The sequence below is a fragment of the Macaca fascicularis genome, chromosome 2 (assembly GCF_037993035.2).
Source record: "Macaca fascicularis isolate 582-1 chromosome 2, T2T-MFA8v1.1".
Lineage (NCBI taxonomy): Eukaryota > Metazoa > Chordata > Mammalia > Primates > Cercopithecidae > Macaca > Macaca fascicularis.
Window position 1 is genome coordinate 148,009,370 of NC_088376.1, and position 22,585 is coordinate 148,031,954.

Sequence of the window (22,585 nt, forward strand, 5' to 3'; positions counted from 1 at the left end):
CTTCCCCACTGCTTAACCGGAGACAGAGCAGGGATGGAGAGGGTTGCTCTTTGCTCACTCCCAACCTCGGCACCTTCATTCCAGACTCCACCGACATTTATTGAAGGAATGCCTTCCAAGTGCTAGGCGCCTGTGGGGTGGCATGCCTACAGATAGGAACAGTCACAGGAAAAAGGGGCGGCCCAGACCTTGCAGCCACTGAGGAGTGGCACTGAGACAATGATGGCATTGGTCTGATGTTGATTCCATGCTCACGGTACACTCTGCTAGGTCTCTGGCTGGGATATAAGGGTCAATCCGCTGCAGATGTTGCTCTTTAAGAACTTGGAGTCTGGGCAGGGTGCAGTGGCTCACGCCTGTAATCCCAGCACTTCAAGAGGCCGAGGCGGCTGGATCACGAGGTCAAGAGATCGAGACCATCCTGGCCAAGATGTGAAACCCCATCTCTACTAAAAATACAAAAATTAGCTGGGCGTGGTGGTGCACGCCTGTAGTGCCAGCAACTTGGGAGGCTGAAGCAGGAGAATCGCTTGAACCCGGGAGGCGGAGGTTGCAGTGAGCCCAGATCGCACCATCACACTCCAGCCCGGGCGACAGGGTGAGACTCCGTCTCAAAAAAAAACCTGCAGCCTGACAGTTAAGATACAGCAACCCCAAATCCCTATGCTAGAAGGTGAGAATGGCCCAGTAAAGTTCGTATCTCTTAGCTCCCTGCTTTTTCACATCATTAGCCAGAAGGGAAGACATTACATAATCCATCCTCCTGCTCCAGGCGGCTGGACGAGGCTGGCTGCCTCAGGGCCATACACTGGGACTTGGACTCAACCTGATGGGCTTCTGGGCCCAGCCCCAGACAAACCCCCGGCACAGGCCCTATTCTGAGGAAAGCATGAGCAGATGGAGTATGGAAGGAATGAATGCCCAAGACTGCAGGCAGCAGCTGTGGCGGCCGGCGGGACAATCCGAGGAGACGCCTCTGAAGTCCTGAGGTCTCAGAGGACGCCTAAAGGTCTTGAAGGGGACAAACTTAGCGGGCGGGCGCAAAAGAGAATACTCTGGAGACACTTCCCAAGGGCTCTAGGGCCTGAGCTGTGCTCGCTCCAGTTCTTGGTGAAGATAGGGTTCGTGGGAGGCGGCCCAAGAAGGGCGAACGCCTAAGACTGGAAAGGCTCAGGGGAGAACGGCTCTCGGAGGACAGGCTGGGAAAGGACATGGCTCTGAAGACGGACAGCCCTGAGGAACCGCGGGGCGCCCGGATGGAACTCGTTAGCTCCCCGAGTGCAGACAATCCCGGTGGGGGAAAGGCCAACAGCGGGCAGACAGCCCAGTGCGCGCCAACAGCGCGGGCGCCTCGGAACGGCCCGCCCACCCTGATTTCTCATTGGCGCCTCCCACTTCCTCCTCGGATTGGCTACCTCTAGGTCAAATACGCAGTGCTTGAGCACTACTTCCGGTGGTGGCGTGGTCGGCCACTGGAGAACTCAGAAGAACACAGCTGTGCGCGCCCAGAGGCTCGGGGGGCGGGAGAGGATAAGTCGGAAGGAGGAGGCGGGACCTACACCTCAGGAAAGCCGGAGGATTGGGGCACGAAGCGGGGCTTTGATGACCCGCAAAGGGCGAGGCATGCAGGAGGTGGAGGAATTAAGTGAAACGAGGAAGGTCGTTAATCAGGACCCTGTGGGCTAGGCCTTAAGGGGCATGGTCCTTGTCTGGGCGGGGTCTTTGGGCGCCGACTAGGCCTGGTTCTGGGTGGGCGGGGCTGCTGTGGGCGGCTCCTGCTGTGGAAATGCCGGCCCACGCGCTTCTGCCCAGGCGCATGGGGCATCGTACTCTAGCCTCCGCTCCTGCCCTGTGGGCCTCTATCCCGTGCCCTCGCTCTGAGCTGCGCCTGGACCTGGTTCTGCCTTCTGGACAGTCCTTCCGGTGAGTGACTGCGCCTGGGAAGCCCGTCCCCTGGGACTGGCTCCTGCCGCCTCAGCACTGCCCGGCATGGGGTACAAAGGAATTTGGGGGGTGATGGAAGAAACCCCGGGGTACAAAAGAGGAAACAAGCACGGGTGGCCAGGCTGTTCCCTTTAATATGTCTGTGCAGTGATATTGTAAGGATTTAGCGGTATAACCGATGCAGAAGATAACAGTACTTGTTTTTCTTTTTTTGAGACAGTGTCTCACTCTATTGCTCAGGTAGGAATGCAGAGGCCCATTCCAGCCTCGACCCCCGGGCGCAGCCTCCCGAGTAGCTGGGAATACAGGTGTGTGCCATGCCCGGCTAAATTTTTGTATTTTTTGTAGAGGTGAGGTTTCACCATGTTGCCCAGACTGGAAGATAGCACTTTTACTTGTATCAGTTTTGTACATGGAGCGATTGTAGGATGGGAGGGAGCCCAAAGGGTGCAAGAAAGGAAATTGAGTGCCAGGGTTGTCGTGTGCCTGGGGCTTAGGTGGAGGGAGCAAAGTCCTGCACACTGGAGTGGTGTACTAGCGGATCAAGTATGGACACTGACTCAGACTGAGGAGCAGCTCCACTGCACTGTGTACCGAGGAGACAAGAGCCAGCCTGGCAGGCCCACACCAGACGAGCTGGAGGCCGTGCGCAAGTACTTCCAGCTAGATGTCACCCTGGCTCAACTGTATCACCACTGGGGTTCTGTGGACTCCCACTTCCAAGAGGTGGCTCAGAAATTCCAAGGTGAGTACAGGACCTGGGCTGGGGTTAGGGTTCTTGGACATAAGTTACTTCTCTATGACTCAGTTTTACCACCTGTAAAATGGGGATTATATCTACTTCATAGGCTTTTATGAAGATTTAAGGAACTAATACATGTAAAGTGCTTAGAATAATGCCAGGCACATAGTAATTATTATTATCATTATTATTATCCTGCTAATAACCATAGTGAAGTGACAAGGATTTTGAGCCCATTCGTGGTTGTGTGACCCAGGGCAAGTGATTTCATTCATTCTGTAAATATATACAAAGCATCTGCTGTGCGACTGGGGATACACCAATGAACAAAACGGACCCAAATACCGGTCCTCATGGAGCTTACATTGTGGTCTCTTTATCTGTGGAATGGGATGGTAACTCAGCCCTTACAAGATGCTATGAGGAATGAGAGGTCTGGTGTTCCTTTTTTTTTTTTTTTTTTTTTTTTTGAGACGGAGTCTCACCAGGCTAGAGTGCGGTGGCGCGATCTCGGCTCACTGCAAGCTCCGCCTCCCGGGTTCAGGCCATTCTTCTGCCTCAGCCTCCCGAGCAGCTTGCGCCCGCCACCACGCCCGGCTAATTTTTTTTGTATTTTTAGTAGAGACGGGGTTTCACCGTGTTAGCCAGGATGGTCTCGATCTCCTGACCTCGTGATCCGCCCGCCTCGGCCTCCCAAAGTGCTGGGATTACAGGCGTGAGCCACCGCGCCCGGCCTGGTGTTGCTTTCTCTAATGATGCTGACTCTCATTCTCCTGGGATCATCCTGGAGTTTTGGTACCTAGGATCTGACCTGTGGGTGGGAAGAGGCCACACCCAACAGTAGGTACCTCTCCTACCTCCTGCATTTCTGGTCTCCAGGTGTGCGACTGCTGCGACAAGACCCCATCGAATGCCTTTTCTCTTTTATCTGTTCCTCCAACAACAACATCGCCCGCATCACTGGCATGGTGGAGCGGCTGTGCCAGGCTTTTGGACCTCGGCTCATCCAGCTTGATGATGTCACCTACCATGGCTTCCCCAGCCTGCAGGCCCTGGCTGGTGAGTAGGTGGGTCCCCTGCCCCCAGGCCTCCATCAGCTTTGAAGATCTGTTCATTTTTCCCCTGGTTACCATCTCAAGGCTTCCTGCCATACCAAACACTTCCCCAATCCAGAACTGCCCTGCCTGGTCTGATCAACTCCAGTTACTCATCCTCCCTATGCATCCCCAAAATGTCAGCACCTCACTGGTCTGTGCTTTTTGCCTAGTGAGTTCAATGCCTCATCAGAAAAACATCTGTATACAATGTACAGTAGTTTGGGGTTAAAAGCATGCATTCTGGGGACAGACCCATGCCTGGTTTTGAACCCCAACTCTCACTTGGGCACATTATTTAGCATCTCTGTACTAAAGTTTCTTCATCTGTGAAATAGAATAATAGCATCTACCTATGCTGTTATTGGAGTTGTCACGAGAGTTGAATAAAGGAATATACATACTGCACCTAGCGCAGTGTTTGGCACACAGGAAGTATATGTAAAATTCAGGTTGGTATCAGCTGGGTGTGGTGGCTCACGCCTGTAATCCCAGCATTTTGGGAGGCCGAGGCAGGCGGATCACAGAGTCAGGAGATCAAGACCAACCTGGCTAACACGGTGAAACCCCGTCTCCACTAAACATACAAAAAAATTAGCCGGGTGTGGTGGTGGGCGCTTGTAGTCCCAGCTACTTGGGAGGCTGAGGCAGGAGAATGGTGTGAACCTGGGATGCGGAGCTTGCAGTGAGCCAAGATCATGCCACTGCACTCCAGCCTGGGTGACAGAGCTAGACTCCTTCTAAAAAAAAAAAAAAAAGCTGGTATCATTGTAGTGAACAGGATAGTTTTGCATCTAAGAACACATGTGTTCGTGTGTTCTTCACGGTACCCCTGTAAGGCAAATGTTTTACAGAGGCAAGTGTATCAGTTGGCAGATATGAGAACCAAGCTAGGACAAGTGCTTGGGAACTGCATAGCAAAGAGATAGACTGCCTCAAAACAGGAGAATGTTTTTGGTGCTTAGAAACCCATTCCTGGCCGGGTGTGGTGGCTCACGCCTGTAATCCCAACACTTTGGGTGGTCGAGGCAGGCAGATCATCTGAGGTAAGGAGTTCAAGACCAGCCCGGCCAACATGGTGAAACGCCATCTCTACTAAAAATACAAAAATTAGCTGGGCGTGATGGCAGGCACCTGTAATCCCAGCTACTTGGGGGCTGAGGCAGGAGAATTGCTTGAACCTGGCAGCAGGAGGCTCCAGTGAACCAAGATCACGCCACTGCACTCTAGCCTGGTGACAGAGCGAGGTTCCATCTCAAACAAACAAAAAGAAACCTGGGCCGGGCACAGTGGCTCACACCAGTAATCCCAGCACTTTGGGAGGCCGAGGCGGGTGGATCACCTGAGGTCAGGGGTGAAACCCCATCTCTACTAAAAATTAGCTGGGCGTGGTGGCGGGTGCCTGTAATCCCAGCCTTTCAGGAGGCTGAGGCGGGAGAACCACTTGAACCTGGGAAGCAGAGGTTGCAGTGAGCCGAGATCATGTCATTGCACTCCAGCTTGGGCAACAGGGCGAGACTCCATCTCAAAGAAAAGGAAAAAAAAAAAGAAAAAGAAACCTGGCCGAACACGGTGGCTCACGACTGTAATCCCAGCACTTTGGGAGGCCGAGGTGGGCGGATGACGAGGTTAGGAGATCGAGACCATCCTGGCTAACACGGTGAAACCACATCTCTACTAAAAATACAAAAAAATAGCTGGGCATGGTGGCAGGAGAATGGCGTGAACCCAGGAGGCAAAGCTTGCAGTGAGCCGAGGTCGCACCACTGCACTCTAGCCTGGGCAACAGAGCGAGACTCCATCTCAAAAAAAAAAAAAAAAAAGAAGCCTGTTCTTGAGTCTCAGCTCCTGGCTTAGTCATCAGACCTGAAGAAAGTCATTCACCTCTCCTGGCTTCTCTTAGCTTGTTTGTAGAATGGGAATAACAGATTCTATCTAGAAGGACTTTGTGGGTGAATAAAGCAATCATGAGGCAGTGTCATGTAATGGGTTAAAAGCACGGCGTTAGCCAAGTGTGGTAGCTCATGCCTATAATTTCAGCACTTTGGGAGCCCAAGGTGGGAGGATGGCTTGAGCCCAGGAGTTTGAGACCAGCCTGGGCAACATAGTGAGACCTCATCTCTACAAAAAATAAACAAAATTAGCCAGGCATGGTGGCACAAGCCTGTAGTCTCAGCTACTCAGGAGGCTGAGGTGGGAGGATCGCTTGAGCCTAGGAGGTGAGCCTGTAGTGAACTGAGATTGTGCCACTGCATTCCAGCCTGGGTGACAGAGCAAGACCTTGTGTCAAAAAAAAAAAAAAAAAGAAAAAGAAAAACCACAGGTCTTGGTGTCCCAGACCTAGGTGCAAGATCTTATCTCCCCCATGTCCTTTAAGTAAGTTAACCTCTTCTAAGCCGTCATTTTCTCCACCTGTAAAATGGGAAAACAGCAGTACTGTCAGTGGGGTTCTTAGGAAAAGTAAGCATGATAATATATCTGAAGCGTGTTGCCAGTGCTTGATGCCTAGCACTTAATCATAGAAGCTCTTGCTATATTTTGGTTATTTTTTTAGATCATGAGTATGAACACTCTTTTGGAAAGATTAAGGAACTCGGTTGGGGAGCTCCTCCAGGGCAGCAAGTCCTCAGTCCCTGGACTAGACTTGGGCTCCAGGGGCCAATTCACAGTAGGTGCTCAGAAAACATGTGTAGAGGGACAGGATCCAGGCCTTAACCCTTTCCCTTGCACATAAAAGTGTCCACTATCCTATAGAGGGTGGGGAGGTAGGAGGGGTACTTAGGAAAAGCACTCTTGTCCCGAGGTGGAGAGCTCACTTACTAGGCCAAGGACAGGAAGAACTTGAAGATGCCTGATGCCTACTCTCCTCCTCACTCCCCACAGGGCCAGAGGTGGAGGCTCATCTCAGGAAGCTGGGCCTGGGCTACCGTGCCCGCTACGTGAGTGCCAGTGCCCGAGCCATCCTGGAAGAACAGGGCGGGCTACCCTGGCTGCAGCAGCTACGAGAGGCCTCCTATGAGGAGGCCCACAAGGCCCTCTGTACCCTGCCGGGAGTGGGCACCAAGGTGAGGCCCCAGGGGGTAGGAGCTACCCTCTCCACTGACACTTAAGAGGAGGAGAGCAGGAAATGAGCCAAGCCTGGGAGCTGGGTGGAGGCTTGGCTTCCGGAGGCAGAGCAGGAAGGAGAAAGGATATAAGTAGATGTTTTATGAGAGAAAAAAGCAGAGTGCAAAAAGAGTGGAAAGGATATAGCCCTTTGAATGAATTTCTAGAAAGACCATTTGTTCACATGCAACACATATGTGCTGCTATATATATGCAGCAATTTCCAGAAGGAAATTGCAGGAAACTGAATAGTTTCCTTGGGGGAGACAAATGGGAAGATATTTCTCCTTTTCCTATTTTGTTTGTTTGTTTTGGTAGAAACAGGCTCTTAACAATGTTGCCTAGGCTGGTCTTAAACTCTTGCCCTCTAGCAGTGTTCTTGCTTTGCCCTCCCAAAGTGCTGGAATTACAGGGATGAGCCACTGCTCCCAGCCACATTTTGTTCCTTTCATAAAATTACATGTACTGACAAAACTTTTTCCTTGATGTCAATAGGGTTAACTGGCAATAAGATGATTGGAAATTAGGCATCTGTCTTTTTTTTTTTTTTTTGAGACAGTCTTGCTTTGTCGCCAGGCTGAAGTGCAATGGCACAATCTCGGCTCACTGCAGCCTCCACCTCCTGGGTTCAAGCGATTCTCCTGCGTCAATCTCTCGAGTAGCTGGGATTACAGGCATGAGCCACCACACCCAGCTAATTTTTGTATTTTTAGTAGAGATGGGGTTTCACTATGTTGGACCAGGATGGTCTTGATCTGACCTCGTGATCCACCCACCTCGACCTCCCAAAGTGCTGGGATTACAGGTGTGAGCCACCGCGCCCAGCCTTTTTTTTCCTTCATACTTCTCTGTAGTTTAAAAAATGAATTTTTGCTTAAAGAATTTTTTTTGATGGGCTTTGGACTATAGCCTAACATTAAATATTGTTTCTGCCTGTTCCCCAGCCATGTGACTTTGGCCAGGTCACTTCACCTTTCAGAGCCTCAGTTTTCTTGTCTGCAAAATGGGTGTGGTAATACCTTCTTCCCAGGTTATAAGAACCTGGTAGCAGCTCTTACTACAGCAATTTCAGTGTATTCATAGGCTGGGCATGGTGGCTCATGTCTGTAATCCCAGCACTTTGGGAGGCCAAGGTGGGCGGATCACTTTAGGTCAGGAGTTCGAGACCAGGCTGGCCAACATGGTGAAATCCCATCTCTACTAAAAACACAAAAATTAGCCACACGTGGTGGTGCATGCCTGTAATCCCAGTACTTGGGAGGCTGAGGTAGGAGAATTGCTTGAACCTGGGAGGCAGAGGTTGCCGTGAGCCGAGATTCCACCAGTGCACTCCAGCCTGGGCAACAGAGCAAGACTCCATCTCAAAAAAAAAAGCATATTCATAGATAGTATCTGTTGATTGAGAATATAGAACAACAGTAACCCCAGAGTGAAGGAGAAAGCAGCTGGCTTTGGGGTTATAAGCAAGATGCTGGCCGGATGCTGCCCTTCTTCCACAAGGGCTCATTCTCTGTGTCTGTCAAAGGTGGCTGACTGCATCTGCCTGATGGCCCTAGACAAGCCCCAGGCTGTGCCCGTGGATGTCCATATATGGCAGATTGCCCAACGTGACTACAGCTGGCACCCTACCACGTCCCAGGCGAAGGGACCAAGCCCCCAGAGCAACAAGGAATTGGGTGAGGAAAGTGGGCTGCAGGGGCTGGCAGTGGGCTGGTATGGTAGAAACCTCTCTCTCTCTTAGTCATCTCTCCCTCATACCCTACCTCTCTTGATGGGTCACAGAAGGGGTCAGATAACTTAGTCTCATCACTTCTGATTTAGGAAACTTTTTCCGGAGCCTGTGGGGACCTTATGCTGGCTGGGCCCAAGCGGTGAGTGTACCTACTAGGTTTCCTCTCCTCCAGCTCAGACCCCATAGGACTTCTCCTCCAGCCCTGACCCAGCAGACTCTTCCACCACCACTGCCCCAGGTGGCCCTAAAGGACTCTCCAGCCACCCCTGTCCCAACCCCAGTGGACTCTCATTGCCTTCGGCCCTGTTCCCCAAGGACTCTTCCACCTCCCAGCACTGTCACTAGTCCCACCAGCCCTGACCCCAATGTACCCTCCTCCCCACACCGACTCCACCCTCATACAGGTGCTGTTCAGTGCTGACCTGCACCAATCCCACCGTGCTCAGGAGCCACCAGCAAAGCGCAGAAAGGGTTCCAAAGGGCTGGAAGTCTAGATGGGGCACCCTGGACAAAGGAATTCCCCCAAGCCCCTTCCCCTCCATTCCCCACTTCTCTCTCCCCATCCCCACCCAGTCTCATGTTGGGGAGGGGCCTCCCTGTGACCACCTCAAGGGCCAGGCACCCCCAAATCAAGCAGTCAATTTGCACAACAAGGTGGGCTGGGGGCTATTGGGGGAGACAGCGCTAAGGATGGTTTTATCTTCTTCCCTTTATTACAAGAAGGAACAATAAAATAGAAATATTTGTATGGAAAATGCAGTGAGGAGTGGTAGGGAAGCAGGTGAGGAGGGGACAGGGCAGAGAAACTCCCAGTTCAGGGAGGGAAGGGGAGCAGGCTGCCCCCAAGCCCTCCCACGCAGGGGATCCTGACCCGAGGTCCAGGGCCCTAGAGCTGGTGGGGCAGTGTGGGGGACAGTTCTGGGCCCGGCTCCACGCAGCAGTCTCGACAGCAACAGCCAGTTGCTGGCCCTGCATGGGAAGAGAGAACAGAGCTGGCTGGAGGGGCAGGCCCTCCACTCCAGCCCAGGTGCCTCTCTGTGGACCACCCATGCCCTTCTGCAGAATCTGCTCCTCACCCCCAGCCACTGGTGTCAGCAGCTCCCCGTGGCTCGCCGTCTGCCCCTGCCCCTCCTGGCTGGTGCCTAGCTGCAGTTTCCTCATGTGCCGCACCACAGCCGTGGCATTGAAGGCTTGCTGTAGGGAGAGGGGAGAAAGGACTTTTGAGATAGTCAAGTCATGGGGCAGGGGTGGAGGTGCAGTGGGATTCTTGCAATTGTTCTGTTATTTTCATTCAGGAGTTATTTTATTGATTCCCCTAAAGGCCCCCAAAAACCTCTACAAGGCTTTATTATATATTCACACACACACATGCACGTATGTTAAATGTATGTGTGTATATATATAAATAGAAACATAACTCTATAATTCATATTAATATGTAATAGCAAACACTGTAGCACTGTATGCCAGGTAGTGCTCTAAGCACTTTACATAGTAATTCATTTAATCTTCATGAAAGTCTTTGAGGTAGGTACTATTAATATAATTTTCAAAGGAGGAAACAGAGGCACAGAAAGCTGAAGTAACTTGCCTAGGTGTGTATCTATTCAACATCTCCACCTAGGTGTCCCACACACCCCTCAAATTCACCATGTCCAAAACTAAAACCATCCCCACAAAACATGTTTCTGTCCCTGTGATCACCATCTCAGTCATGGTACCGCCACCGTCCACTCTGTTCCCAGCTACAATCTTGGGCCAGCCCTTGACATCTCTTTCCCCCAACATCCATTGCATCATCATGTCTTAGTTTCACCTCCTAAATGACTCCTGGATCAACCACTGTTCTCTACCCCTGTTGATACTACTGTGGTCCAAACCCTTACCCTCTCCTGCCTGTATCTCTGCCACAGCCCCCTAATGGGTCACCCAGTCTTTACTCCATGCCATTCTCTGCATCCTGAGAGCTCTTTATTTTTTTTGAGGTGGAGTCTCACTTTGTCACCCAGGCTGGAGTGCAGTGGCACGATCTCAGCTCACTGCAATCCCCATCTCCGAGGTTCAAGTAATTCTCCTACCTCAGTGCCCCGAGTAGCTGGGATTACAGGCACACACCACCATGTGTGGCTAATTCTTGTGTTTTTAGTAGAGACAGGGTTTTGCCATGTTGGCCAGGCTGGTCTTGAACTCCTGACCTCAGGTGATCCGACCACCTCGGCCTCCCAGAGTGCTGGGATTATAGGTGTGAGCCACCATGCCTGGCCCTGAGAGCCCTTTCTATGTAGCAGATGCTTGCCTAAGATTCTTCTGGGCCTCCTCAGTGCCCTCAGGATCAAGTTGGTGCTCCTCTGTGGAATCTGAGGCCCTAAGAGGCCTGGCCCCTACCTGCTTTCCCAAACTGGGCTCCTGCCTCTCAGTCCCCTCAGCCCCTTCAGTCTGGCCAGGCTTAGCATTTGCACTTCCCGGAATGGCTGTAGACATTTTTCTGCTATGCCTCACTAATTCCTACTTAACTGACAGCTCTGTCAAGTCATCACCACCTTTATGACTTTCCCGGACCCCCATAGGCTGGATCAGATGACTCCTGAAGAATTATAGACTTCTCCCTCTAGACTTGGAGGTGAGGGACCCTCTCTGGAATAGAGAAGGTGTTGGGAGTGTTGAATGAATGAATGAAGTCCTTCAGTAAGGATTCCTAAGAAGTTACTGTGTGCCCAACTTGGTGCTAGGTGCTGTGCGAGCTGAGCCTGGGTAGGGATGGGGAGGAGTCCTGGGGAGGCTGGGACCAGAACTAGGGATATGGACTCACCTTCCACTTGCTCTTGGCAAAGTTCTTCTTGATCTGCTCACTCACCGACTGGTGGATATTCTTATCTAGAGCCGTATCTCCTGCAATCCTAGGATGGGGTTATGTGGTGGGTTGCCTATGAGGGCAGAGGCAGACCTGAGGGCCCCAAATCCCACCCCACCTCACAGCTTGTGTGAATTCTCACCATGGGTGCTGCAAGGCCTGCTCACAGGTGAATCTTTTCTCTGGGTCCTTCTCCATCAAGTGCCGGATGAAATCTTTGGCTAAACCCCCAAGACAAAAGTAAAAATAATGACAGCATGGTAGTGCCTGTGTACTCCCCAAGAGCGTATGCACTCCCTTAGGTCTGACCCAGCATCAAAACAAAACAAAGAGGCCAAATCAGTCCATGCCGCACCCCACCCAACCTGTGCTCTTCTTCAGACCCTCCCACCCCATGCCTTCCAGCTCTTTCCTGTCTCTCTCAAGAAAAACATGAGGCCGGGCACAGTGGCTCGTGCCTGTAATCCCAGCATTTTGGGAGGCCGAGGCAGGTGGATCACGAGGTCAGGAGTTCAAGACCAGCCTGGCTGAGATGGTGAAACCTCATTTCTACTAAAAATACAAAAAAATTAGCCAGGCATGGTGGTGGGTGCCTGTAATCCCAGCTACTTGGGAGGCTGAGGCAGAGAATTGCTTGAACCTGGGAGGCAGAGGTTGCAGTGAGCCGAGATTGTGCCACTGCACTCCAGCCTGGGCAACAAAGCGAGACTGCATCTCAAAAAAAAAAAAGAAAAAGTTGTTCTTGACTAATTTCAGTGCATTCACACTGATAAATGATAGTAGCTTCACAGGTTTGCTTCTTAATAGGGGGCACAAAAGGAGGATGAAAATGTTTATGGTGGTATTTTAGACATCAGGAAGTCAATAGGGAAGAGGTATTTTCAAATAGACTGTGTTTGAAGATTGAACAAATGCCTAGTTTCTCACTCTGGGAGCCAAGCAGAAGGAAGTACCCAGGGTAGGGTGTCTGGTCTTGAAGACAGCTTAGTGTGGCACTGGAGAATCCGACAGAAGGAAGGCAGGAGGGAGACCGCCCCCAAAGCAGGTGAGGGAGGGACCAGAGGCGGGGCCCAGGGGAAAAAGGCAAAGCCCCAAATACCGGAGTCAGAGATGTCGTCCCAGTAAGGAGAGTCAAACTCGTACTCGGCCTTCAAAATCTGTTCAAAGAGTTTGGCATCATTCTCATCATAGAAGGGGGGATAACCGCAGAGCCTGGGCAGGGAGAAACTTATCCTCATTTCCACTTTCAGGTGCACCCATTGACTCCGGGGTGGAGCACTGGGGCAGTCTCAGGGGTCAGGCAGGACCCACGGAAGGAGTTCCCCCTTTATAAACTCTACCAGCCCTGTCTGCTCACTCCCATTCTAGCTATGTTGTCCTTTCTGTTCCTTGAATGTACCGCCATCTTGCCCTCCTCAGGGCCTTTGCACTTGCCATTGCCTCTGCCTATGATACTTCTTCCTCACACCTCCAATGTCTGGCTCCCTTAGCACTTGGACATCCCCTCCACAGCGAGCCCTTCCCTGACCTCCCTACTGAAATGGCATCACCCCTGTCTCCCTATTCCTCCTTGGTTTTTCTCCACAGTATGTATTTTTATCACCTGATGTTATTTTGTAGATTTATTTACTTGTTGATTGTCTTCTCTACTAGAAAGAAAGTCAGCTCCCTGAGGGCAGGCACTTTGTCTGGTTTGTTCTGTGCTAAATTTACTCCAGTGCTCGCTTGGCACAGTGCTTGAAACATAGTATCTATTGAATGAAGTAATATTCATAATTGATTGGTGGAAGGAAGGGAAGAAGGGAAGAGAAGAAGGGAAGGGAAGCAGAGGGAGGAAGAGAGGAAAGCAGGCCAGAGGACAAACTCTGGAGCCATAGCCTACCATGGCCAAGCCCCACTTACAGGATGTAGGCGATGACACCTATGGACCAGCAATCCACAGCCTTGCTGTAGGGCTTTTGGGCCAGGACCTCAGGGGCTGTGGAGGGAAGAGGACATGGTGGTGACAAATCTCTGCCCTTCAGCTCCTGGTTCCCCCCACCATCACAGCCCCAGCCCAGGGCCCTCCGCACCCACGTATCCCGGAGTTCCGCAGGCGGTGGAGAGCACACTGCCCGGGTCCTCCATCTTGGAGAGGCCAAAGTCGGAGATCATTATTTTGGAGTCTTCATCCAGGCTGTAGTATAGCAGATTCTCTGGCTTGAAGGGCAGGAGGGAAGGGAAGGGGCAATCAGAGATGGTTAGAGGCTAGTAGAACCTTCTGCCTCTCCAAGCACCTTCTGAGAAATAATGGATCCCCCAAAAGCCACTGTGGCTTCATGGCTGCCATAAGAAAATCAAGAAAGTTCTCAAGAAGGCCAAAAATTCCAGGAAGGACAAGGCCCAAGAGGGTGTGGGAGGCAACTTTCTGTAAACCTCAGGTGTGCACTGTAAAGCCCTAAAGAAATGTTTGAATACCTACTTTATGCCAGACCCTGGATTAGTGCTTGATTTCATGTCATCCTCACTGCATCCCTGCTAGGCCAGTCTGAATAATCCCACCTAACAGATGAGGAAACTGATGCCTTTGGAGGCAAAGTGACTCACCCAAGAACCCACAGTTAGGGAGTAGCAGGGCCAGAATTCAAAGCCAGGCATGTGCCCTTCTCTTAGACCGGATTGAGATGTACTGCTAAATGTGAGCCCCATCGCTATTTCTGAGGAACAGGATTTCAGGGATTTCTGGCTTTTTTCTTTATGTTTTGCTGTCCCATCCAAGTTTTCTACAAAAGGGGAATAGGATTTTTGTTTTGTTTTTTTTTTTAATTTTTTTTATTTTTTGAGATGGAGTCTCGCTCTGTCGCCCAGGCTGGAGTGCAATGGCACAGTCTCAGTTTATGCAACCTCCGCCTCCTGGGTTCAAGTGATTCTCCTGCCTCAGCCTCCCTAGTAGCTGGGATGGCACCCACCACCACGCCCGGCTAATTTTTGTATTTTTGGCAGAGATAGGGTTTTGCCAGGCTGGTCTCAAACTCCTGACCTCAGGTGATCCACCCATCTCTGCCTCCTGAAGTGCTGGGATTACAGGCGTGAGCCACCATGCCTGGTCAGATTTTTTTTTTTAAATCAGAAAAATACATAAAATGTTATTTGGATAAAATGCCAGCACAATTCACTCGTGTTCTTTTGAGTATCTGGACTAGAATAGGAGGAGGCAGTTTAAGGGTTACAAGATCCACTTGTAGATGGAAATCCAAGGCTCAGTGAGGGGGTGAAAGTTGCCCAAGGTCGGACAGTTTGGGGTTTGCAAAGGCCCCACCCTTGGGTACCCCAGCTCACCACACCCCCTCGAGCCCCACCTTGAGATCCCGGTGTACAATGCCCAGGTCATGTAGGTATTTCACAGCATCCAGCACCTGGAAGATGAGGCGGCTGGCGTCCCGCTCCGTGTAGAAGCCTTTTTCCACAATACGGTCAAAGAGCTCCCCACCCGACACCCTGCAGCAGGGGATAGGGCAGTCTGGCAAAGAGGGTGGGGACAGCAGGGAGAGGTGTGTGGGGGTGGGCAGAGGTGGGGCCACTCACAGCTGCATGATGAGGTAGAGATGGCCCCCACTCTCATAGATGTCATCCAGGGCTACAATGTTGGGGTGCTTGATCCTGAAAGGAGAAATGAGGTGGTTTAGCCAGGCATGGCGGTGTGCACCTGTAGTCCAGGCTACTTAAACTTGGGAGGCTGAGGCAGGAGGATCACTTGGCCCCAGCAGTTCGAAGCTGCAGTCTGTTATGATTGCACCTGTGAATAGCCACTGCACTCCAGCCTAGACAACAGAGTAACACCCTGTCTCAAAAGAAAAAAAAAAAAGCAGTGGTTTAGAGCTCAGGACAGCTACCCCAACCAAGTGCCTGCAAACCTGGGTAGGACAAACCAAGGATGTAGGCCCCAAAGGGAAAAGCTGGCTTACCATGGTTTATTACTATTTCTTGGAAGGTGAGAGAGCAGAGGGATAAACACTGGGCTCTGGCGTACACAGACCTGGGTCCAAATCCTGTCCCTGTCACATGCTATATGGATGCTGATCTTTTTACCAGTGAGCCACTGCACCCAGCCTGATACATGCCTGTTAAGAGTTTTCTGACTGGGCACGGAGGCCCACGCCTGTAATCCCAGCACTTTGCGTGGCTGAGGCAGGTGGATCACTTGAGGTCAGGAGTTTGAGACCAGCCTGGCCAACATGGTGAAACCCCATCTCTACTAAAAATACAAAAATTAGCTGGGCACGGTGGCACGTGCCTGTAATCCTAGCTACTTGTGAGGCTGAGGCAGAATTGCTTAAACCTGGGAAACTGAGGTTGCGGTGAGCCGAGATCATGCCATTGCACTCCAGCCTGGGCAACAAGAGCAAAACTCCATCTCAAAACAATGAAAAATAAAATAACTTTCTGTGTTTACATGTTTGTCAGCCTCCCCTACCAGACATACGCTCCCCGAATCCAGAGGCTTTGTCTTGCATGCCACTGTTCCTCCAGCACCTGGTACAGGGTAGGTGCTAGATTTAATGTAACCTCTCTGAGCCTCAGTTTCTTCATCTGTAAAATAAAGCCAATGGTAGTACTTCCCTCAAAGAGTTGGAGTGAGGATCATGTGAGATCATGCAAGTAAGGTGCTTGGCACAGCGCGTGGCACACAGTAAATACTCATAAGTGGGCCAGGCGCAGTGGCTCACGCCTGTAATCCCGGCACTTTGGGAGGCTGAGGCAGGCGGATCACGAGGTCAGGAGATCAAGACCATCCTAGTGAACACAGTGAAACCCCGTCTCTACTAAAAATACAAAAATATTAGCCGGGCATAGTGGTGGGCGCCTGTACTCCCAGCTACTCGGGAAGCTGAGGCAGGAGAATGGTGTGAACCCAGGAGGTGGAGCTTGCAGTGAGCAGAGATTACGCCACTGCACTCCAGCCTGGGTGACAGAACAAGACTGTCTCAAAACAAAAAACAAAAAACTCGTAAGTGAAACAGTAATGGTAATTGATTTTTTTCTTTTGTTTTTTGTTTTTTGTTTTTGAGACGGAGTTTTACTCTTGTAGCCCAGCTGGAGTGTTGCCCAGGCTGGAGTGCAACGGCATGATCTTGGCTCATCACAACTTCTGCCTCCTGGGTTCAAGGGATTCTTCTTTCTTAGCCTCTCAAGTAGCTGGGATTACAGGCATGCACCACCATGCCTGGCTAATTTTGTATTTTTAGTAGAGACGTAGTTTCTCCATGTTGGTCAGGCTGATCTGGAACTCCCCACCTCAGGCAATCCACCCGCTTCAGCCTCGCAAAGTGCTGGGATTACAGGCGTGAGCCACCGCACCTGGCCTTTTTTTTTTTTTGAGCCATAGGTTTGCTCTTGTTGTCCAGGCAGAAGTGCAATGAGTGGCGTGATCTCGGCTCACCGCAACCTCCACCTCTTGTATTTAAGCAATGCTGCTGCCTCAGCCTCCCAAGTAGCTGGGATTACAGGCATGTGCCACCACGCCCAGCTGATTTTGTATTTTTAGTAGAGACAGGGTTTCTCCTTGTTGGTCAGACAATAATTGATCTTGATGATGAAGTAAGTTTAGCTCTGCTACAAACTTTCCATGTGACCGTATACAAATCCCTTGTCTTCTCTGGGTCTCAGTAGAAATGCTCTGCCCAGGAGTTGGGTGCGGTGGCTCATGCCTAGCACTTTGGGAGGCCGAGGCAGGTGGATCACCTGAGGTCAGGAGTTCGAGACCAGCCTGGCCAACATAGCGAAACCCCATCTCTACTAAAAATACAAAAATTGGCCGGGCGTGGTGGCAGGTGCCTGTAATCCCAGCTACTATAGGGAGGCTGAGGCAAGACAATAGCTTGAACCCAAGAGGCAGAGATTACAGTGAGCCAAGATTTTGTCACTGCATTCCAGCCGGGGCAACAGAGTGAGACTCCATCTCAAAAAAAAAACCATTATCTGCCCAGGGTGGTTGGAAGCTCAGGGGAGAGATTAGCAGTGATTCTCTGCAAGTTTTCCAGTGAGGACAGGAGGTTTCATACCAGCATGAGCAATTCATAGACCAGCTGGTTGTGGATTTAGTCAGGGGGTCAGCAGAGACTCATTTTTAAACTTGCTGAGTGGCTTTAATATGTTAGGGGAACTTGAGGTAGGTCCAGAGACAACACCAACTGAGATATGTGGGTCCAAGTCATGTTCAGGATGGATCTTTACACCTGATTGAACAGTTAAACCCCTGTTACTAAGCCCTGGCATCTCCATCACATCTGTTGTGTTAGCTGTTGTGCCAGGCACTTGAAATAAAGGACTTCTGATGTTCCCCCACAACCCTGCCAAGTGGAAATTGTGATCCCCATTTTATGAATGAGCAATTTAAGGCTTAGAGAGTTTAAATGTTTGGTCCAAAGCAGGGAAGGAGGAGGATGGGAGGGCCAAGGCAGGGTCAGCTTGGGGCAGGGAAAGGCTGTGGCCCACGCACTTGTGCAGGACAGCAATCTCATTCTCCATGCTGCCTTCCTTGCCCTCCAGGGCCTTCTTGGCAATGCATTTGATGGCCACCAGCTTCTGCGTCCTTTTATCTTCTGCCAGGATCACCTCCGAGAAGGCCCCCCTATGGGGAGAGGGGATTCATAAGGTGAAGAACTGGAACCCCAGCTTCCCTCCAGCCTCTCCTCCATTCCCTATGGGTTCTGTGACCACTGCTGGACCAGGGATGTGGATGACCCTCTCCTAGTCACTCATCTATCCCCTGGCTCCAGAGATGGTCACATGACCCAGGCCTGGCCAAAGTAGTCTCTCCCCTGGTAACAGTAATTGGTCATGTGATGCAAGCCAGATTCCTAGCTCTTTAAGAATGAGGCTGCTGCTGAGCTGGTAGGATGTAAGCCTGGAGCTAATGATGATCATCTTTGTCACCACTTGGGGACAGCCTGCTTGGGAATGAAATTAACACAAAGGAAGTCCAACCTGAGAAATGGCCAAAGTCATTTCATGATAACATTATGTGGCCCTCTGGATCCAGCCATGCCTGAAGTCTACCTCTGAGCTTTTTGATTTTGTGTGCAGTTGGTTCATCCCTTTTTCTGCTAATTTGAGTCATGGCTAATTTAACACCTTAAAGAACCATCAGCATCACCTGGGAACTTTTTTAGAAATGCAAAATCTCTACTGCTTTGGATCCTAGGTCAAAAAAAAAAAAAAAGAAATGAAATGCAAAACTTTAGGCCCTGCCCCAGGTTTACTAAATCAGAATCTGCAGTTTAACAAAATCTCAGGTGATTTGTATGCTCATTGAACTTTAAGAAGCAGTGCTTTAAAACAAGCTCTTAAAAAGGAACAAATAAACTCATTTAACTAAAGTTAACTGATTAAGGAGGATTTACTAGGGTATTGTTTCCATATCTGTTTGCTTTCTCTGGGAGAATAAGAAGTCGTAAGTCAAAGAAAGGCATCTCTCATGGTGAAATTTCAATCCTCAGGGATAGTTACTGTAGTAACCTCATCACTGGTTTCCAGTCCTGTCCCTCTCCAGTTTACCCTCCAAGCTGTGGCCAGAGTGACTGTCCTGAATTGCACACCTGCCAAAGTCTTAAGTGTCTCCCAGTGGCCTATGGAACAATATCTAGCCTCCCTGACCTGCCTTCCAAGACCCTACACAAACTGTTCCACTTTCATCTCCAGCCTTTTTTCCCACTCTTCCCCAGCCTCTGATTTTAAGCTCCACCACACTCTGCCTCTTTCCACATAGAACCATGCCTCTAAACCTTTGTTTACAGGATTCCTTCTGCCTGGAATGCCCTTCTTCCTCTCTCACAAGTGCACACCTACCCATCCTTCAGTCCCCAGCTCTAATGCCCCATTCTCCACGAAGTTTCCCCCCAGGCAGAAGGCACAGCTCTCTCTGGGCTCCACAAAGCCCTCAATCCCAACCTTAATTGGAGCACAGCACACACCCTGTTGTCATTTTCTGTGGGTCTGTCTCTTGCACATGTCTGGGATCAACTTGAAGGACAGAGACCAGGTTTGAGTTATTTCTGCATTCCCAGCACCAAGAACAGAGCCATCCCCAGCCTCAGTTCCCAAACCTAGGCCAGAACACCTAGCTCTTGGCAGCAAGTTAGATGGACTGACTGGCACCTTCATTCTCCCAACTTCTTTCTCTTCAAGAACCCAGGGCTATTGGAAGAGCAGCCCCTGTCCCACCCAGAAGTGAAAAGCTGGGGACAGTTTAGGCCCTAGATAGTGCTGCCACAGGGCCTGGGCTATGGGAAACAGGAAGCATTAATTGACCAGACGAAGCACCACCCTGGACTCAGCCTCCCCCAGCCATCCAGCACCCAATCCTGCCCTGGACTCACGTGCCCAGAACATCTCGGAAGTCGTAAATGTCCCTAATGTCCTCTGCCTGCTTCCACCTGGGGCCTTCCACTGCCCCCGGCATGGCCCACTGCCCCCCGGCCACAGCCAGGGCTCCTGCAAGGAGAATGGAAGGAGGAGACTCAGCAGAGCCCAGCATTCTGTCTGGGAATTTGCTACAGGCCTCATTCAGTCATTCAACCTGCATTTATTCATCCTTGATTCATCCATTTGACAAAATCATTCAACAAACATTCATTTGTTTATTCAACATTCGGCAAATTCTTGTGCCTAGAGAAAAACCTTTCACAGTGGCAGCAAAATTCTTTATTTAACAAAGTCATGCATTCATTCATTCATTCATTTATTCTAGTTCACTTCCCAGTTTTCCCCCTCTCCAAATCCAAGCACCCAGGGAAACCCTGACCTCTGGTAGTACAACAGATAAACCACCAGAGCAGCTGGTAGAAGCCTGGAGGATCCCCCTGTCCCCAGAACTAGTGATGTCCCCACCCCACCCTGGGGATTGCTGGGGTGTCTCCTCTCCCTCCTCCTCCCCACCCCCCCTCCAACCGGCCCGCAGCCTGGGCTTCCAGCAATATCTCAGCCACGTTTTTAAATAGCTCTTTCTGCACTGTTCCCACAGCAACAACAGCCACAGCTGGAGCTCCCCAGACCTCTCCCTCCTGACTCCCCATCTGGGTCCCAGGAGCCTGAGAAATGGTCCTAGTCACTCTGTCCCTTCCTGGCCCCATCTAACCCTATCCAGCCAGGCCCTTCCCCTGCTGAGGTCTGTCTCATCCAGCAGGAGAGGGTGGGAGTTCTCTCCCATTTATCAGATGAAGAATGGGGAGACTGAGGTTGGAGTTAGGTAGAGGCTGGCTCCAGAGGCCCAAATGACACCTGGCCTGGGGCCCCCAGCTAAGCTTGCTGAGGGCAAAGCCCATGGAATGGCCTTGGCTGGTACTTCCAATATGAAGCCAGAATGGGCCCCATTCAAAAAACACAGCCTCCCAACCCATCCACAGAAGATGAGGCCAAAATAGAGCCTAGCATGCTTTGTGACCTCAGGGAGAGGACTTTCCTTCTCTCTTTTTCTCTAAGGGAGAATGAGGAGAGGTGCCCTGACTAGGGCCTCTGACGTGAGATTCCACTCCTGGAACAGGACCTTTTTCCCAGGGGACCCTGCCCACCCATCCCAGGGGCAGAATCTTCTAGGAAAGGCGACTTGAGCTCTAGAGGCAAAGTCTGAAACCCACATGGAGGCCTACCAAATACAACTGTCAGAGATCCACACACATCCCTGTAGCAGACACGCCACACCAAGCCAACTCCACAGCCCTGGACTCAAAAACACCTGCCTCCCAGATCCAGTATGCCTCGTATCCAGATCCTGGGACACCTGATCATACATGTACTCCCAGACATCAGCACACATGTCCACACCACACAGTGCCCCAGACAGCCCTACACCCGGGCACCTGCCTGTCCATCCAAACATCTCTCACCCAGCTCCCTCTTACACCCCAAAACACACATCCACCCACACCCACACAAGATGACACCTAGACACACACACACCCTCATATACCAGACGTACCCTACACCCTCCAGCTCCTCTATCCCATCCCCTGAAGCTCCTATATTCCAAACCAAACCCCAACTCCTTACACACCTAACTCCAAACATCCTCAGTACACAATTGTACACCCCCTCCTAACTCTGACTTAAGACCCTGAGAGCCAAATACCAGCACACAAAACACGTGGACACCCCTCTGGAACAAAAAACACAGATTCCCAGATCCCCCACCCATGTCTGACCCACATGCCTGTCCTAGGCTGTACACTCCACAAGCCCCCCCACCCCCATGGATACCTCCAAATGCCCACGCCCTTCCACAGTCAGGCCCAGCTGAAGGCGCTCACACAGGCCCCCTTCTCTATTACCCAATCAGTGTCCCATAGGCCTGCCTGGCACCTGCTGGGCCTGGGGCAGAGGTGGAGGAGAAAGGCCCAGCCCTGCCTGCCCCTCAGGGTCCAGCCCGCCCGGGAGGGTGCCCAGTGGCCACTCCTTGGGAAAGGATACCCAGAGGCTAGGGGCTCCTACCGTCCCCCCGCAGCGCCCAGGTGTGCAGGGGTGGGTGGGCCGGCTGTACCTGCGGCTGCCCCGCCGCGGGGCTGGCTGGGAGGCCCGCGGTGGTTGGCGCCGAGCTCTGGCTGCGGTCCTCACCGCTGCGCGCCTGGGCCACCCGCCCGCTCTCTCGCTGGGGCTGGGGCTCGGCTCGGCTGGGCTCGGCGGCTCTCTCCGCCCGCCTGCGGCTCTGATGTCAGTGGAGGAGGAGTCTGCGGCGGAGGGACCCGGGATTGGGAGGCGAGGCGCCGCTCTAAGGCTGGGAAGCGGACGGGTGGAGGCCAGCTCTCTAGTTCTGGTCAGAGATCTCCTGCTAGACGCTTCCCGCCCTTGGTCTTAAGCGGGGCTACATTTCACAGAGGGGACAACTGAGGCCCAGAGAGATGATTTTCAAATCAGCAGGTGGTCGGAAGCAAAGCAGGATTTGAACCCCGTCTGTCTGAAGCTAGAGACCGGCCAAACTCACCCTGTGGCCTGGTGGGTTCTCTTTCAGACCAGTTCTGCGACCTCCCTTAGGGCTCTGTCGTCCTTCGCCTCTCCCAATCCTCCTGTGCCCTGAGGGAAACAGGTCCTCGGAACTGCATGGGAGTCTGGTGGGGTACGGGGGAGTGAGGGAGTGGGAAAAGACC

The 22,585-nt window shown here is 51.6% G+C and overlaps 2 protein-coding genes across 24 annotated transcripts in view; one reads left to right on the top strand and one right to left on the bottom strand.

The window, feature by feature from the left end:
* The first annotated feature begins 1,452 nt into the window (after positions 1-1,452).
* The window catches only part of OGG1 (8-oxoguanine DNA glycosylase), a 38,740-nt gene continuing 17,607 nt past the window's right edge, over positions 1,453-22,585 (top strand). For 4 of the 17 annotated variants that reach the window (XM_065538929.2, XM_005547754.5, XM_065538930.2 and 1 more), the window contains exons 1-6: positions 1,453-1,923; positions 2,442-2,689; positions 3,566-3,745; positions 6,664-6,845; positions 8,411-8,561; positions 8,707-8,756. In XM_065538929.2, coding sequence (XP_065395001.1) covers positions 1,787-1,923; positions 2,442-2,689; positions 3,566-3,745; positions 6,664-6,845; positions 8,411-8,561; positions 8,707-8,756 — 948 coding nt within the window. In that variant the 5' untranslated portion in view covers positions 1,453-1,786. Of the gene's footprint in view, positions 1,924-2,164; positions 2,253-2,441; positions 2,690-3,565; positions 3,746-6,663; positions 6,846-8,410; positions 8,562-8,706; positions 9,373-12,718; positions 13,153-22,585 lie in introns of those variants that run through there. The other 13 variants (XM_045385835.3, XM_045385834.3, XM_045385832.3 and 10 more) reach the window with 10 other exon arrangements.
* Positions 9,312-22,104, bottom strand: CAMK1 (calcium/calmodulin dependent protein kinase I). 7 transcript variants are annotated; one of them, XM_005547748.5, is made up of 12 exons: positions 21,982-22,104; positions 19,826-19,940; positions 17,947-18,078; positions 15,033-15,107; positions 14,807-14,945; positions 13,541-13,667; positions 13,371-13,446; positions 12,568-12,680; positions 11,611-11,689; positions 11,427-11,514; positions 9,694-9,811; positions 9,312-9,586 (listed from the first exon to the last, which is right to left on the bottom strand). In XM_005547748.5, exons 2-12 carry the CDS (start codon positions 19,906-19,908, stop codon positions 9,504-9,506), a joined length of 1,113 nt encoding a protein of 370 aa, XP_005547805.1. In that variant the 5' UTR covers positions 19,909-19,940; positions 21,982-22,104; the 3' UTR covers positions 9,312-9,503. The 7 variants fall into 7 exon arrangements, 6 of the variants coding, with proteins under 6 accessions (XP_005547805.1, XP_065395004.1, XP_065395007.1 ...); XM_065538932.2 differs by having other exon boundaries at positions 21,933-22,104; XR_012431442.1 differs by lacking the exon at positions 12,568-12,680.